The 17108-nt window shown below is 31.8% G+C and overlaps 1 protein-coding gene across 1 annotated transcript in view; it reads left to right on the forward strand.

Annotated features, from left to right (window-relative positions):
• The window catches only part of MDGA2 (MAM domain containing glycosylphosphatidylinositol anchor 2), a 297455-nt gene that overhangs the window by 260585 nt on the left and 19762 nt on the right, over nucleotides 1-17108 (forward strand). Inside the window, exons 9-11 of the mRNA XM_033188128.1 lie at nucleotides 1854-1874; nucleotides 5091-5246; nucleotides 5712-5870. Of these exons, the coding sequence (XP_033044019.1) occupies nucleotides 1854-1874; nucleotides 5091-5246; nucleotides 5712-5870 (336 nt within the window). The remainder of the gene's footprint in view (nucleotides 1-1853; nucleotides 1875-5090; nucleotides 5247-5711; nucleotides 5871-17108) is intronic.

The following is a 17108-nucleotide window of genomic DNA, read 5'->3' on the forward strand; positions in this document are numbered from 1 at the left end:
CACCTTTTCACTGTGTTTTCTTCACATGTCAGAGAGAGCTCTCTGGTGTCTCCTCTCCTCTTATAAGGACACCAATCCAATTGGATTAGGGTCAAGATTAATTTAATCTTAATTACCTCCCTAAAGGCTTTATCCCCAAATACAATCACATTGGGGATTAAGCATTGACATGTGAATTTTTGTGGGGACACAATAGTCTATAATATGCATTTATAAAAAATTATACATGCAAGTTCAAATGAAAGAAGAAAAAAATGGAATCGCTGTAATATTTAGAAGTTAAATTTGCAAATTTTCACAAAGTTAACTGCATTTTGTATAGTGAATTTGGTGACTAAAATGTTGGAGGAGAAGTCTCAATTAAAATTCAATCTGGTAAGAGCTTTACATGTACATATGACATACTTAGAACTAAATTATAGTTCAAGGATGCTTACATCTTTGAGAGATAGCACATCATTTTTTAAAAATTTCATATTAACTGTGAAATAATTTTAATTTTTATTAATTTTAAAATTAAAATACATTGATATCTTGCCATAAAATTCAATTGTTATTTTTAGTTCACTTTCAGCTCCTTTTCTATGTTATTCTTTTCATAATTTGCAATGTGGAATGTAGAATCAAAAACAACTACAGTAATGGGAATTGTCTTCTGTATGTAGGAATAGTGAAAATCATTGAAACACTTAAAATTTATCGTTTGTATACTAAGGTTACAATTATATATGAATATTTTTGCCCATCAGACTTTATTAGTATTGCACAAATTTAATAAAGGTGGTTAACAACAACCGCTAAGAAAATGACAAGTTCTTCTGCACTATAGATTAACTGCCCATTGTAATCTTGGGGAATTATATCAATGCTCTCTTTCATCCAGATTGGAATATTTTCTCAGAGTGATAAGTGGTTAATTGATACATACAGATACTTTGGCCCTTAGATGAGAGATATTTTTGTTGATGTGTTAGTAATATTTAAAGTATTCGTTTCTCTTTGGGTGGAAATTCATTGGCACTTGTATTGCAAATATAATTAGTTTTCTGGGAAAAACAATTCTTTTGGTACCCCAGAACACAAAATTTGTTGCTTATCATTTTAAAACTCTGTGTGCATGCACTCCTGTGTATGTATGTGTGTGTGTGTGTGTGTGTGGTGTGTGTGTGTGTATATATATATATATATTTTTTTTTTTTTTTTTTTTTTTTTTTTTTGAGACGGAGTCTTGCTCTGTCGCCCAGGCTGGAGTGCAGTGGCCGGATCTCAGTTCACTGCAAGCTCCGCCTCCCGGGTTTGTATGTCTATATTTTAACATAATTAGATAAAAGGCATTGATGTAGCTATTCGTTTTAGTACACATATTACAACATATCAGGATTGCTTTATTTTCATATGTGCCTTTAACTTTCTGCTTTATTCTCAGTAGAAGTAGAAATCAGCAAAAAACAGAAGTGGAAATTCTGCTAGATAATTGTTTTCATTGTTAAATCATCTAGATTATAGATTGCCCTCGTGTCAGCCTCAGTTTTGATATCTGAATATTTTTGTTTAGTATTAGTTTAGATATTTAAGAGGTCAGAAACTCTATACCTTGAAAAAGGAACATTTCCTGTACTATTTAGCATTGGTCTTTTTGGTAATTTGAAGCTGTTATTGCTGAGCTCCAAAGCAGATTCTATTCAATCCTCTAAAACAAAATGGATTGCAGATATAAATCTCAATGGCCACAGTGAGAAAGATCATTAAGTTTTGGTAAGGAACTATGAGACACTGATTAAACTTTTATTTATAAAAGACATTCAAGCCATGCTAACATTGTTTTTTGTTTGTTTGTTTTGCTTTTCTTGTAGCTCCTGTAAATCCTCATTTGAGTAAGTATATTTTAACTTACAAAATGGCACTATATTTAATAAATACAAAAATAGAATGTTTATAAATATACAAAGATTGGTAACTTAGTTGGCTTAAAACACAAAGGTTCAGAATCGGTAAAATTGGCATTAAATGTAGATTTTAAATTTCAAAAGATAGGGGTATAAAGACAAATTTTTTAATACTGATAATTGAGGTTTATAGATTTTCCTAACTATTGAAATATGGAGCCATTTACCAACCTGCTTAATACTTGCTATTTCTGCGGCTGTGGGATTATTTTTTTCTTTTGTGGGATTGCATATCATTTTTATTGTTGTTACACGTTTCTTTGATTTTCCTTCTTTGAATTTCTATATTCCCCTTATAAAAGAGTATGGTTACTTAGAAAGTTGGTGTTTGATGGGTTTGAGACTTTCTTTTATAGAACACTAGCTTGCACCCCAATGTATTTGGTTTAATTTAGGTTATGAATTCTGTAAAATTGTTAAATTTGGGGACTTCTGTAAAGTTATTTTTATTTTGTTTTATATTAAACGTTATAAGATGATATGTATCTACCTGAAAAATATTTCCATATATTAAAACTTGTCTCTCCCTGGAAAATAATTTTAAATCAACAGAGGATTTACTATGAAGACATATTCTAAAATCCGAGCTATTTATTTGTAATTTAAGGTTAGATTTTTTACAAATTTAAGGACTAAAGAGCGTCGCGTCGTCTCTGGGTGCAAAAGGACCACTGGGTATCAGGCTTCTTATTCCTAAGTTTTTATTTTTATTTTTTCATCATATTATGAAAGATTCAGGGAAAATTCTGCAGACCAAATAAAGCAAAATTTTGAAGACCACGTAATGGAGAATATTTAAAATATCTTTAGTTATTTCTATGTAGCCCCAGAAACTCTGCCAAAATCATGTTGTAATTAGAAAACCAGTGGAAAATTCAAGATCCACTCAATTCTCAGTTCTACATCTTTGTGAAAATCCTGGACTTTATTACTTTCCTACTTATAAACTCTTCTAGTATTTTATATTACATTGGCTTTTGAAAACTTGGTACAACTCATTGCACTATCATTATCTATCAGATATTCTTTATTCAAATAAACTTTTTAAATGATTAAATGTATTTGCACACATTTATAATTGTCTCTTTTTAAAGTGACAGGACAATCATAAAATTCTTGGGTTTTAACTAGTGAGTTTTATTTTCATTTTACCTGCCAACTTTTTATGAATTTTCTTCAGTAATAGGTTTATTTATTGTAAAGATATATGTCCTTAGAAGGAATCAAGAGCTATTGATGTTGCTTAAGTATCTTTGTTTGATTTGAATTATTACACTAGTTATAATATTATAAACAACTTACACCATATAAAATAACCTAAACTATGAAAATTTTTAGGCACAACTGACAGTTTTTGTAGTTTTCATAATCTGCATTATTGCTTAATTTTACTATGAAAGACTTAAATATTTAAGTCTCAAAAAGTATTGTATGGTTTTTAAAGACAAGATATTTTCTCTTTTTAACCAAGTTCAAATTACAAAAAAAAAATGGTTCAACAGTTATAAAAATTCATTATACATAATTTTTAATACATATAAAAAGTAAGACTTGGCAGTAGATATATAAACTGAAACCCTTAATCTTTACATTTGTTCTGTAACTCTTTTTTGTGCATATATAATATGTAATTAAATACCTGAAAACATTCAAAATCAAACATTGCCTTTATGGAATTCAAAACTCCAGAGTAGCACTAATGGAATTTCATGTCATAACTAAAATATCGTTAAAGAAATACATGCATGTATATAAATGCATATACTGCTACACTGCTGTTACCAACATTATTCTTCCAGCTGATAGCATCAAAAGGTTATGTCTTGTTTGGTACAAGGTCTGTGACATAAATATGTGTCGAATAAATATTTTATGTAGAGTATTATTTATTCAGAAATTTATTGATTTATTTATACTCCCTTAAATATGTATATTTCCTGTAACCTTACCTACCCAGAATATAGAATATAAATAAATACAAAGAGATAAAGCAAGTATTTAGTCTAAAAAACAAAAACAAAACATAAACTCATTCCCTAAATTTAAAGGGAAAGCCTTCTGTTTTATTTTTACTTGTAAGTACCAATGATTTTCAATTAATTGGTACATGATCTCAACCAGGGCTCCATTTCCAAGGGTATCTAATAAATCTAACCCCTTGTGGGTAGGTTGGAGAGAGACTACAATGGAAGTCTCTGTTCTTTAAGTGTTTATATCTCTATGAATTCCAGGGAATTTGGATTCCATTTGTATCATTTAATAGCTGATCTTTGCCAGCGTTTTCTCCTCTGTGAAGCCCCATGAGTAAGAATTATTGTGATTTCATAGAGTTGTGATGAGGCTGAGTGAAATAATATACATTATGTTTATTTTTTCTCAAGGATACATACTCTTTAATAATGTATCTAGCGGACCTTATCAACTTCTTTATTTACACCTGGTTTTTCAAGCAGTAAGAAAATCTTTGATACCTAGAAACATTACTACCACCCACATTTTAGGGATAACTGAAAAAGTCTTTCTCTGAACTTGTGTTGGCCCTGAACTCAGCATACGTTAGGCATCCAAGAAATCAGTCCTTCTTCAAAGTCTTTAAAAGGTCTTTTAATTACTTCATTTCCATACTGAATTTCAAGTATCTGGGAAACCCACATTCAGATAAAGTAGGAAGGATAAATACTTTTCAAAATAATTTGCTATTAGCTTGCCCTAAACACACTTCCATTTATGCAAATGGATATTTGAAAGCACCTCCAGACATGCATGAAAAATTATAAACTTAAAGTATACCTATTTAAAACTACCCTCAGGTAAATTAATAAAGGTAATTTTCCAATTGACAGTTTTGTTTTGATTGGTTCTATACTGACAAATTGAAAGTTGGGAAAATTCTTCAGCAATAATTCAAGCATAAATTGTATTCTTTAATTTCAGTTATCTGGATATTTTAGAGAAAAATTGTTTGAGTCTTAATTATTCAATGAGATATTAAATATTGGTTTTATGTTTAGTTTTAATCTTATTCACTATTATGGCTCTCATGCCATTATCACAATCTTTCATTATTATTGCTATGTAATATTTTATTTTTTCTTATGAAAATATTGCAGTATGTGTATTAATTTAATTAAAATTTATCAACAGGAGAATTTCATTGCGGATTTGAAGATGGTAATATTTGTTTGTTCACTCAAGATGATACAGATAATTTTGACTGGACAAAACAAAGTACTGCAACAAGAAATACAAAATATACTCCTAATACAGGACCTAATGCTGACCGTAGTGGCTCCAAAGAAGGTATGAGGGAATGACCTGTTGTGTTCATAGCAATCAGAGACTTTTAAAAATTGCTATAAATATGAAATACTAATATTTAGCCATATACTTGAAGATTATGGAATAAAATATTAAATTTTCCATGCATTATCAATTTAGATATTTACAAAACTTTGTAGACATTAATTTTTTCTCAAAACTCACTGATAGGTATAGTAGAGAGAATAGGAATTTTTTGATAATTCAAGTCTAAATTTCTAATTTGTCCTCAACTTTTTACACATTTTATCTTTAATTTGGTAGATCATTTACTCTTTATGTTAAAGCCACTATTAGTTACTTATACACATACAGATTTTATAAATGAGATGCAAATCTTCCTATCCATCTTTATTTTGTGTGAAAACTATAAGACTTCTCAGTGATTTGAAATTTCATTATGCCTAAGAATGATGTGTTTAAACACTTTATTTTGTCTGTTTTAAGGTTTTTATATGTATATTGAGACATCACGACCCAGATTGGAAGGCGAAAAGGCTCGACTTCTCAGCCCTGTTTTCAGCATAGCTCCCAAAAACCCTTATGGACCCACAAACACTGCATATTGTTTCAGCTTCTTTTATCACATGTATGGACAACATATAGGTGAGATAGCAATAATTACTGATTCTTATAAAATTAATGATAACTAAGAAGAAAAAGGTTCATAAACACACAGCATTAAAATGATTTTTGGTCAAAGAATGCTACAATTTACTTTTTAAATGATTTATCTGCAAATTGCAAAATAAGATACAAGGGGTTTTTCCCATCATCTAATTTAGATTAGAATTTGACATTTTAGAGCATCACTTACCTCCCTTTGGAATTCTAAATCAGGTAGACCATCAATTAGTTAAACTCTTTACCAGATCTCATGGAATTGACACAGCATAATTTAGGCTGCTTCTTTCCAAAGAAACTTGCTTCAACAGTGACTGAATGCATATTAATCATGATGAAAAGTAACACTGTCATGTTGCCATATTGACAGTTATTTTGAGCACCATCCACCTATTTGAAATATTGGTGTGATTTTTTTCATGTTTTTAAAGTATGCCAAACACACCCAGTAAGATTTAAGAATGTTCTAGGTCCTGCACAGCATACAAAGATAAAGACACATTTCCTTCCTTTAGAGACCTTGTACAGTAATAGAGGATAAGATTAGATGCACAACTGTGCCAGATAGAGCATGACATTACACTGAGAGTAGACCTAGTAAACTCTGCGGGGAAAAAGATCATGCAGGTCTACCATTCTTTTTCTGCCATTCTAAAATCCTGAGAATTGAATATCAATTTTTAAAATTTAATTATTTGACATTACATGTTAGCCTGATATATAAGCGGAACTGATATGAACCTATTTATATTCTCTATCCAAATGAATGTGAACATTTATACCATTTGCTGCAAAAATGTTACTGTTCTTAATAACAGGATTCTACTCCAGATCATTCCAGGACATATCACATAATATAAACGATATAATCTCTCACCTTTCTAACATAAGACAAAATTCTGAATAATGAAGCATAGAGCTTGAACCAGGGATTGTGGATCTATATCTAGTTAAGGAATGAGTCAGTGCATCAATACAAACGAGAGTATTTCTCTGGGTATGCAAAAGGGGTATGTTTTCAATAAGCAGAGATTAGCACAGGGAAGCTTAAGGCACTGGTAATAAGGAAGTAAAATTTGAGAAGTTAGGATTACATCAGTGTCTTTATATAAATTAATAAAATAATAGTATAAATATATATGATATAAACTAATACAATTGGACACATAATATATATCAGCCACCATATTATTTAAGCTAAGTAATACTCTCAATTAAGTCTGTAAAAGTGAACGTCACTGTCCATCTTTTACCGTGGAGAAAACTGAACCTCAAGAAGTTTTTGTGAACTTCCAAGTAAATGGTTGTGCTGGGATCCAAACTCATACCCAACAGTATTAACTAGTACTCTTCACAGTACACTGACAAGCCTAAACGGATAGCACTCGAGTTTTTTTTGTTTTGTTTTATAATTTATTTTCATTTTTATTTATGAGACAGGCTCTTGCTATGTTGCCTAGGCTGGTCTCAAGCAATCTTCCCACCTCCACATCTCAAAATGCTGGGATTACAGGCATGAGTCATTGTGCCCAGCCAGAAAGCTCCTGAGAAGTTAAACTACTGTAAACTTGAAGTCAGGAGACCGGGGCAGGAACTTGGCTGTAGCACTTAATCACTATAATACTTTAGAGAAATCACTTAAAATGTCTGAACCTTAGTTTCCTTATCTGTAAAATGAGAATAATAACTCTTATTTCAGAAAGCTGTAGTTTAAGTTAAATTAGGCAACATACATAGTATCTTCAACTAGATGGCAGACACTCATAATCTTAGGTTACTTTGAATCTGAAATAGCAATAATAATAGCAATAATAAAGTAATAGTTGACATTTATGAAGTACTCATCATGGGCTAGGATACTTTGTGGATTATTTCTTTTAATTTTCATGATCAACATTTGTGCTTATTAAAATCATTATCCTGTTTCATAGATAACAAAATTGAAATACAAAGAACTTTAGTTACCATGCCCATCATATGGCTAAGTAGTGAAGCCATAATACAAACATGGGAAGCTGGACAGAGTCTGCCTGTTTTATTACTGCACAGGAACACTTGTTGGAAGATTTTTGCAAGCCTAGCTAAGTATGTGACATTTATTTAGTAGTGGCATGAGTTATTAGATTTTTCTGCAAAAAGCATAATGAGATATTTGATTCAGGAAAAAAACATAAAAATAGGTAAAAATCATTCAGAAACAAAATCTAAACTGGGAATCACTTAAAAAAACCAATGAAAGGAAACAAATCACATAATTGCCAAACCATTTTATTTATTGCAGGATTACTATATTATTACTAATGTAGGATTAGCTCAACTCTAATTCTTCCTTTTGTCAATAATGTATACTCCCTCTTTATTTTGAATATATTTCATGTACGTTCCTTCTCCTCTTCTGATTTATATTGGATCACATATTTTATTTGATTTTTAAATAAATATTTCCAAGACCAATATTTTGAATCACTTTAAGTCATAAAATATGTTCACCTTATTAATAAGACTACATTTTAGGGCTTTATTTTAAAATAATTTTAAAAATACTTTTAAAATACTTTTAATACATCATTGTAATATACTTTTAACTTAACAGTTGTTAGTCTTATCTTCTTTATTGTCAATGGATGTCCAGTTGATGTTCTGCTAGTTTTATTCTGATTATTTTGGGATAAGGGCAAATTAGGAGGACAGTTCTCCATTTCCTGACAAACATTTACCTTTTGACCCTGTGTCATTTCTTTGCTTCATCAGACTGAAGGTTGCAGGCTGGGTATCACGTCTATTACTTGGGTTCCTCTCAGCAAGCTGCAGGCATGCTGCTTAGTAAAATCTAGGCAAAAATACCTGTTCCAGACATTGAGTAATCAGTTAAAACTAGATGAGATCGTTCATTAGAGAGATCTGCTGGTAGTTAAAACATTCCCTCTTTGCATATATTATTCTCAGACTTTCATTCATCTGTAAACTCAGGAGGCATTTATAGTCACTGGTTTTACAAATTGTATTTTCAGTTTTAGTCATTCTTTTGGAAATCCAGGTTTAAAGATGCCTTGTCCTGAATTTCTAATAGCTTAATTAAATTTATAACTTCTTGAATAATTGTAAATAAATCTTGCACTTTTAACTGTGACTAAAGGACGGTATACCATTGAGAAGGTTCAGAATTATCTAATACAGAAATGAGCAATACCCTACTAAGAAGAGAGATTCCTCTTTGAACCAAAGTCAAATATGTTGCATTACTTATTCACAGTATAACAAATTTCCCCAAACTTTTGTGACTTAAAACAATAAATATTTATTATCTCACAGTTGCTGTGGGTCAGTGCAAGTATAGCTCAGCTGAGTGCCTTTGGCTCAAGGTCTCTTCTAAGGTTGTAGTCAAGCTTTCAGACAAGGGCCCTGCTATAATTTGAAGATTCAGTTTGGGGAGGATACACTTCCAGGCCCACTTGCTTGATTTTTGGCAGGCTTTGCTCCCACAAGAGATTGGACTATAGATACTGATTTCTTGCTGGCTGTTGATTGGAGGTCTCCCTCAGTTCCTCACCATTTGGACATCTCTACAGGGCTGTCGCATGACATGGCAGCAGGCTTTCTTCAAAGCAAGTAATCCATTAATAAGAGAGAGAGAATGCATGTCCAGGATTTTTCGTAACCTAACCCCTGAAGTGATATCCCCTAATGTGTGTCTTGTTCCATTTAATATGACTGAGTTGATAATTCAAGCCCCTACCCAAGGGTAGAGAAATGCCCAAGAGTGTTCATGCTAGGACCTAGGTTGAGTTGAGCTCTGCCACACTGGTACAATTTCTTTTTAGTCAAATGTTCCATCAAAATTGATTGAAGAAAAAAACATGTTTCCAAAGGAAAACTATAATGTTATCCTTAAAGTACCTGCTGATCTATATGTAAGTGATACAATATATGGCCATTGATAATACTAAAATATTTTTTCAGCATTCCTGTGACTACTAATGGACATTTCAATTCTCAAAGAATCCACTGAATTTCTAATGTTCTTGCAAAAAAAAGGGGGGATCTCATATGACATCACTAGATATGAAAAAGCTTATAAAAATAAGTTAAATACATCATTCATTTATTTAAAAAAAGAATGTGCAATGTAAGGGTCATATCATACCAGGAAATTAAGGCACTTATGAATACATTCACTGTACTTGATACGAATGGTTCAATAAAGTTGTGTCTCTAGAAAGCTAATTCTACTATGCAGTAAAGCATAGTAGAATTAGGAGGAAAGCAAAGGAGTTCATTAATGAAGAAACAGGAGAGTGTAAAAGAACTGATAAGTAGAGAGATGTGGGATTGTAGAGGGTCTTATTTTAAGAGGAAAAAGAGGTAATAAAAAGGGTAAGCTTAGATGAGAATTTAGAGCTCTGGTTGGGAAATGAGACTTGAAGAGAGAAACTGATGCCATTTCCACTAAAGTGGGAAAAAAAGAATTAAGTATTAATAGTAACATAGCTTCTGATAGATTTCTAGCTGCAATAACAGCAAGCTAACATGAAAGTTGCCTTCCTAACAGTCTCTATTTTCTCTGCAAAACAGATACAGATGTACATGTTCCAAGAGGAGTTAGCTTTAGGAGAGTGGTAAATGGGAGCACAAAGTAATTGATAATATAGACACAGTTGGAGAGGTTGGAGATGAGGACGTCAGTCTTTAGGTTTCTGAAATCCATTTTGGAATATAATGGCCAGTTTGAGTCCCCATCTGTGCATAATACTACATTTCACTTGTTAACTGATTTTCTTGCTGTCTTTTTAGTCCATAGCTTCCAGGGTAAAGATCTTTCTCTAAAAGCAGTAACAGGACCCTAAGGATATATGCCCCTCTGGCTTCTCCTTGAGCTAACTTCATAGTCTATTCCAGTCATACTTGAAGTTTTCCTGGATAAGCTCTCTTGTGCCTGGAGCTTCTTCACAGGCTCTCACCCTTGTCCTGATGAACTGTAGGCTTGATGGGAGTAGAAATAATGTCTCTTATGATAACACCCTGCCCTGCATGTAAATATTCAAGTACCCCCCAAAAAATTAATAAACAAATATTTGTTTAATTGTCTAATTGAATAAGTACTTTTTCTCCTATTTAATCTTCTAAGTCATGCATAACCTTCCTTAAAAAGGCAATTCAGGCACTGTGGGAGGCCAAGGCGGGTGGATCACGAGGTCAGGAGATAGAGACCATCCTGGCTAACACAGTGAAACCCCGTCTCTACTAAAAATACAAAAAAATTAGCTGGGCCTGGTGGCAGGTGCCTGTAGTCCTAGCTACTCGGGAGGCTGAGGCAGGAGAATGGTGTGAACCCGGGAGTCGGAGCTTGCAGTGAGCTGAGATGCGCAAATGCACTCCAGCGTGGGGGACAGAGCGAGACTTCGTCTCAAAAACAAAACAAAACAAACAAACAAACAAACAAACAGAAAAGGCAATTCAGGGACATCTGCTGAAATTCTTTCCTATCTTCTCTGCTCCTTTTGTTCCCAAAACTCCTGAAATGCATACCTATCATAATGTTTGTCACACTGACCCCTGTAAAACTGTAAACTTCTTGAGAGCAGGAACCATGATTTATTTATATTTGATTCTCTGAAACAACATTTACACAATAGATTTAAAGAACGATCCAAACTAGATTCTTTTGCTTCTGAATATACTAGAATAACAAAACAAGGGAATTGAAAGTATGCAGTTTAGTTTGCAAATAGAAGGTAGTTTCATGAAGACATTATAGATTGTAAAATAAAAAAGAGAGAAGAAGTTGTTTATTAATGACTTAAATGACTTAACTTGAATTTTTATCTACATGCTCTGGCAACTAAAGCAAAAAGAAAAGCAGAAGTGTCACATACTCTTAACAATTAATGCAAACAGAAATGCATATTATAAAACTACACTTGAGTAATGTAATCAGTAATATCTTTACTTAGTAAGATATTCATATAAAGAATAAACATAAAACTTGTTCAAATAAAAATTTAATATATTGATAAACCATAATACAGGGATAAAACAAATTTTTGTTCTGAGCTGAAATATTAAGGACCAGGTATGTCACCTTATGATGATCTAACTTAATGTAGAGTTAGAATGTAAAGAATCTGAAATTACTCATTAAGTTTCTCTTAATAAGATTTATTAGATTAAGCAAGAGTTTGGCAAGAATGGATTAATGCTTTCTAACAGATATGCTGGCATTCAAGGATTTTAAACTAGGAACTTAAATATTTTTATACAAGATATTGAGAAAGCAAAGATAATGTTTTGCAAGATTTTATGAGTTTGATTTTTATTCTCATCTTGGTCAAAGACTGTATTTCTTCTGATTAGAATTTAAAATGTCAAGATTCTTGCTTACATATCATATATATTCTAAAATAGGAAATCAGCTCACATACTGGGATTTTTTTTCCGTGGAGTTAAATGCCATATGAGAAAGAATGTTAAGACAAGAAACTATTCTTTTAGAGCCTTGATTACACTGACTCTGGAAGAATCTCAGTGGAATAAACATAAAATATTAAGGTACTTGTATTCTGAAAAATTTTCAGAATTAAGTTCCTTGCAGAAGACAACTCTTAGGTGGCCAAGGTGATAGATAAGGCTACTTAGTGTTCTCCATTTAGATATTAGGGAATAACTACCATCTTTTTTGATAATAGTTGATATTAAGTCATGCTTTCTGTTAAGAATTAGTCAATGCTGTCAGTGAAGTCCTGTTTATGTTTAATACGGATGATGCCAATGCTGTCAATGTGAAAATAATGCTATAGGTGGAAGACATTCATTCAGTAAACTGCTTTGCTAAATGAGATGTATTTTCAAATTGAGAAGGTGGACAGAATCTAGCCATGACTTATTACAATAAGTCTCTTTTTACAATAAAAACTTAAAATAAAAAAGTTTACAATAAAAGTCTTTTTACAGATACTTGTTATAGACCTGCTAGTAAAACTATACGTAATCTCTAATACATTTATCTTTTTAGAATCCAGGTTTGAACCACTAACTACTTCTAAACTAATTTTTTTTCTATTTAATTCTTCATTGATGATGGTCCCTCAGACAGTGTATATAATAAAATCTGGTGTGTTTAAGCAAAATTAATGTATGAACTGAGTAAGGCTGAGAACTCAGTAGCTGAGAAAGACTGTTACTTCAAACCATACGAGTCTCATTTTCAGCATAATTAACAGACAATATTATTTCATCAGTTAACTTGATGGTAAGCAATTGAATTAACTGCTTCTGTTTCTCATCCAGTGTACCAAACTTTTAAAACTAATTTCACTGACATTAAGGTTTTTTTACCCTTAGGTTTTGAATTCACTCATTTCTGTACAATAAGATGAATTGCACAGGCTATGTGCCTAACAGTGTTTAGGGTACTATAGAGAATAAAATACAAATATGATGAAAGTTTTTTATTCATAAAATAGTTCATCAACTTTTTGAGGAAATAAATTTCTGAATAAAATAAAAATTGAAAGTAATATGTATCAAAATGTAGGACAAGCCCATGACATGAGTGAACAAGGGAGAGAACACTGAGGAGTACATTAAAATAAAAGTGTCTATGGAAGAGAAGAAATATAAAGCATCCTCCAAAAGAGGTAATTATATAGGAGGGGGAGAACAAAGGTCAAAGAATATGAGAAATGGACAGAGCCAGTGTATGACAAGGGAGAATACTGTGCTTATAGGAGAGTAGAGAAAGTGATAGAACCAAAGAGGGAAAAGGTCAGCATAAGGGATCTGACTTACATCAGAGAAATAGAAAGGAAAGCTATAATTTAAAAACATTTTGGACTCTAATGTACAAATTCACCTGTGCACCAGAAGGAATGGTAATAACGGTAGAAAATAAACTGACATTTTTTCATTTAGGATAACACTGCAATTATATGTTGAAAAAATAATATCAATGGGCGTGTGCAGCTGTTTTTATTCAAGCAGAAAATAATGATTTTATAATTTCTCATTTTGTATGTGTGTATAAAACAAACGATGCTAGCAATTACCTATCAGTATACATAGATCTTGCCTAGAGCTGGATGATTTTGGCACATCCTCATTTTTCATGAAATGTGAAACTCAGATTAGTAAGTGTGTTACTGATTATAACAACAATGTGATTCGTATGCAGGTGATCTCCAGACCTCAGAATAAACCAAGTTATAAATTAATTCATGTGAACTTGGCAATTTCAAGACTCTATTGGGAATATGTATGCACCTTTTAGAACATATACTTAAATTATGTATCAAAATATATATACATATTTATAGTACAATAATTAAAAGTAAAATTATGTTAAGAACTTAATAAGAGAACTAGGTAACATTAGTGAGAAATATTATTTATGCAAATTATAGTTTATATTATAAGATGTATTAAATAATATTAAAATAATAATCAGACTATTGCATAATGCCATGAATAACCTCAAAGTTTTGGCCATTATTCATGAGATAAGACGGCACTTACATCATTTAGCATTTTTGCCTGCAGTCTTTTTTTTTTTTCGAGATGGGAGTTTCACTCTTGTTGCCCAGGCTGGAGTGCAGTGGCATGATCTTGGCTCACTGCAACCTCTGCCTCCCAGGTTCAAGCAATTCTCCTGCCTCAGCCTCCCAAGTAGCTGGGATTACAGGCACCCGCCACCATGCCCAGCTAATTTTTTGTATTTTTAGTAGAGATGGGGTTTCACCATGTTGTCCAGGATGGTCTCGAACTCCTGACCCCAGGCGATCCACCTGCCTTGGCCTCCTGACGTGCTGGGATTAGAAGTGTTAGCCACCATGCCCAGCCTTGCCAGCAGTCTTTAAATATAAGAGCTGACTAAAGTTCTCTAAGCTCTAGCACCTGATTTTTGGAGAGTGGTGATCAAAAGATGAGAATGAAGAAACAAAGGAAAAGAAAAAGTTGAGTTTTGCTTAGATTCTTCAAACTCGTATTCTAGAACTGTAGAATTTGAAAATTCCTATAAAATTGAAAATACTTGGGGATGATTAAATTTATACGTTTTGGTATCTGATGTCTACTAAAGCATGAACACAGTGTCTCTGGGGATGTAAACTTACTTTTAAGGAGTATTAACACAATCCATCATATTCACTTCAGAGTTTTTTTTTTTTTTACTATAAATCTATAATGTGCTGAATCAGCTTTGCTGAATCTAACTTCTCTCGAACAGCTTTATTCTATTTCACAAGTTCTAATTTTGTTGACCAAGATGACTTGACATAAGTTTAAATATCTTTTGGCAGGAATTTCTCTTTTATAAACTTAAGAACTGGAAACTTACTGAGAGAAAAGTTCCAAAATCATTTGTTGATTAACACTGCTTTTCTCATCACCTCTAAAATACACCAGTAATAAGTAGTTTGCATTCACTGACTGGGATAATAATATAATTATTACTATATATATAAGACATTGAAATTATATTTGAAAGATTTATTTCAATGTTGTAGTTCTTTTGTCTTTTTCTTATCAAACAAGTAAAATTTGCCTTTTTAAATTCAATCTAGCCACAAATGAATATACCTTATTTAGTCTATTCTCAAACCTAACAAGAGCTCGGATAATTCAGACCTGACTTCTTTAAACCTAGGCAAAACATTTTTTACATATTATGTATTCAACAAACAGAAATAACTCAAGTTTGAATGTCTATTACATGTGTAAAAAGAAAATGTTAAATAAACATAATCACAGGCAAACAGAATTCTTTTAGTGTGAAACAATATTCATTACTGACACAATGCCCTATCATTATTGATATAAGAAAGATAAGTCATACATATTAATATGTTTTACTAAATCATGTATGTAATAAAACGCATGAATTCTGAAAGACATGTAGTATGCACTATTTTGTTAGCGAACTGTAATAGGTCTTAAAAATATTCTGTTAATATTTTTTAAAAAGTCCATTTCTTGATTGGATGGATATATTTCCTGTCAATTAAATCAAAATAAAAGGTCATGCAACCCAAGAGAAATAAAACTCTATATGAAAGGGTATGAGAGAAGCCTCAAAAATTGTCTGGTGAAAAATGCCAAAGGATTACTTCTTATTACTCAAGAATGAATAAAGATGAAGAAATGGAGAGAGAAAAACATGAGGTTCTAACGAAAATTTCATAGAATAAAAACTGGCTCACATGGCATGTAGTAGAAGAAACACCTACTGGTGAAAAACACTTACTGAATTACTTCCAGTGAATGTAAAATGTGTACAGCATATGCTTTATATGTTTAATAAAGCATATAAGAATATGAACTTTATGAAAGAATATAAGAGAACAGTGGACCAAGAAAAAGATGGAATTGGTTAAAGTCTAGATATAAAGGAGAATTCTGAGGTCACAAAAGAGTGATACACTTTAAATAGTATAATAGCAGAATAAAGATGACATTACAAACAAAACAACAGAAACAAAAATATGCTATGGAAATTAACGTCAGTTCTGTGGAAGACAAGTCTGAGATTCTTTCTGACCCTAAAGGGGAAAAATGATAGAAGGTAATTTTGAAGCAAAAAGTGAAACTGCGACACTGAAAGATAAAAATCAAAAAAGAAAACTGGAGAACCATATGGATAAATATACACGGATTATTCCAAAATAAAATACTAGCAAATTGACTCAACCTTATAATAAAAAGTCAATGGTCTATTATAAAGTACATTTTATTCCTGCAATATAATATTTAGTTCAATATTATAAAGTGCATTAATATAACCTAACACGTCAATAGAGGAATAGAGAAACCTTAGTTGAATATCTTCCTGTAATAAGAAATGTAGTGCTGATTATATGAGAAATAATATATGGTTTACATACTTTAATTCTCACTAAAAACTTATGCTAGTTATCATCATTTAGTTATCATTTGCCTGATGAGGAAGTTGAGGGAATTAGAGATTTAGAGATGAAGACGGAGTCATCCAGCTGTGATATAAAGAATGCAGTTTTTGCTTAAAAAGTGGATACCCATATTTATATACTTCTATTATATGCATACATATGGTCTTATGTGTAAAGAATTAAAGAAAATTTCTCTAAAAATTGGAAGAATAAACTATATCATATAACGATACATTGCTTTAAAAGCTAAAGCAACATACAACAAAATGTTAAGAAGGCTACCCTCTGAGTGATTTCATTTAATGATAATGTTATATTGTCTTTT

This window comes from Trachypithecus francoisi, unplaced genomic scaffold (genome assembly GCF_009764315.1).
Source record: "Trachypithecus francoisi isolate TF-2019V2 unplaced genomic scaffold, Tfra_2.0 Lachesis_group3, whole genome shotgun sequence".
In the NCBI taxonomy this organism is placed as follows: Eukaryota; Metazoa; Chordata; class Mammalia; order Primates; family Cercopithecidae; genus Trachypithecus; species Trachypithecus francoisi.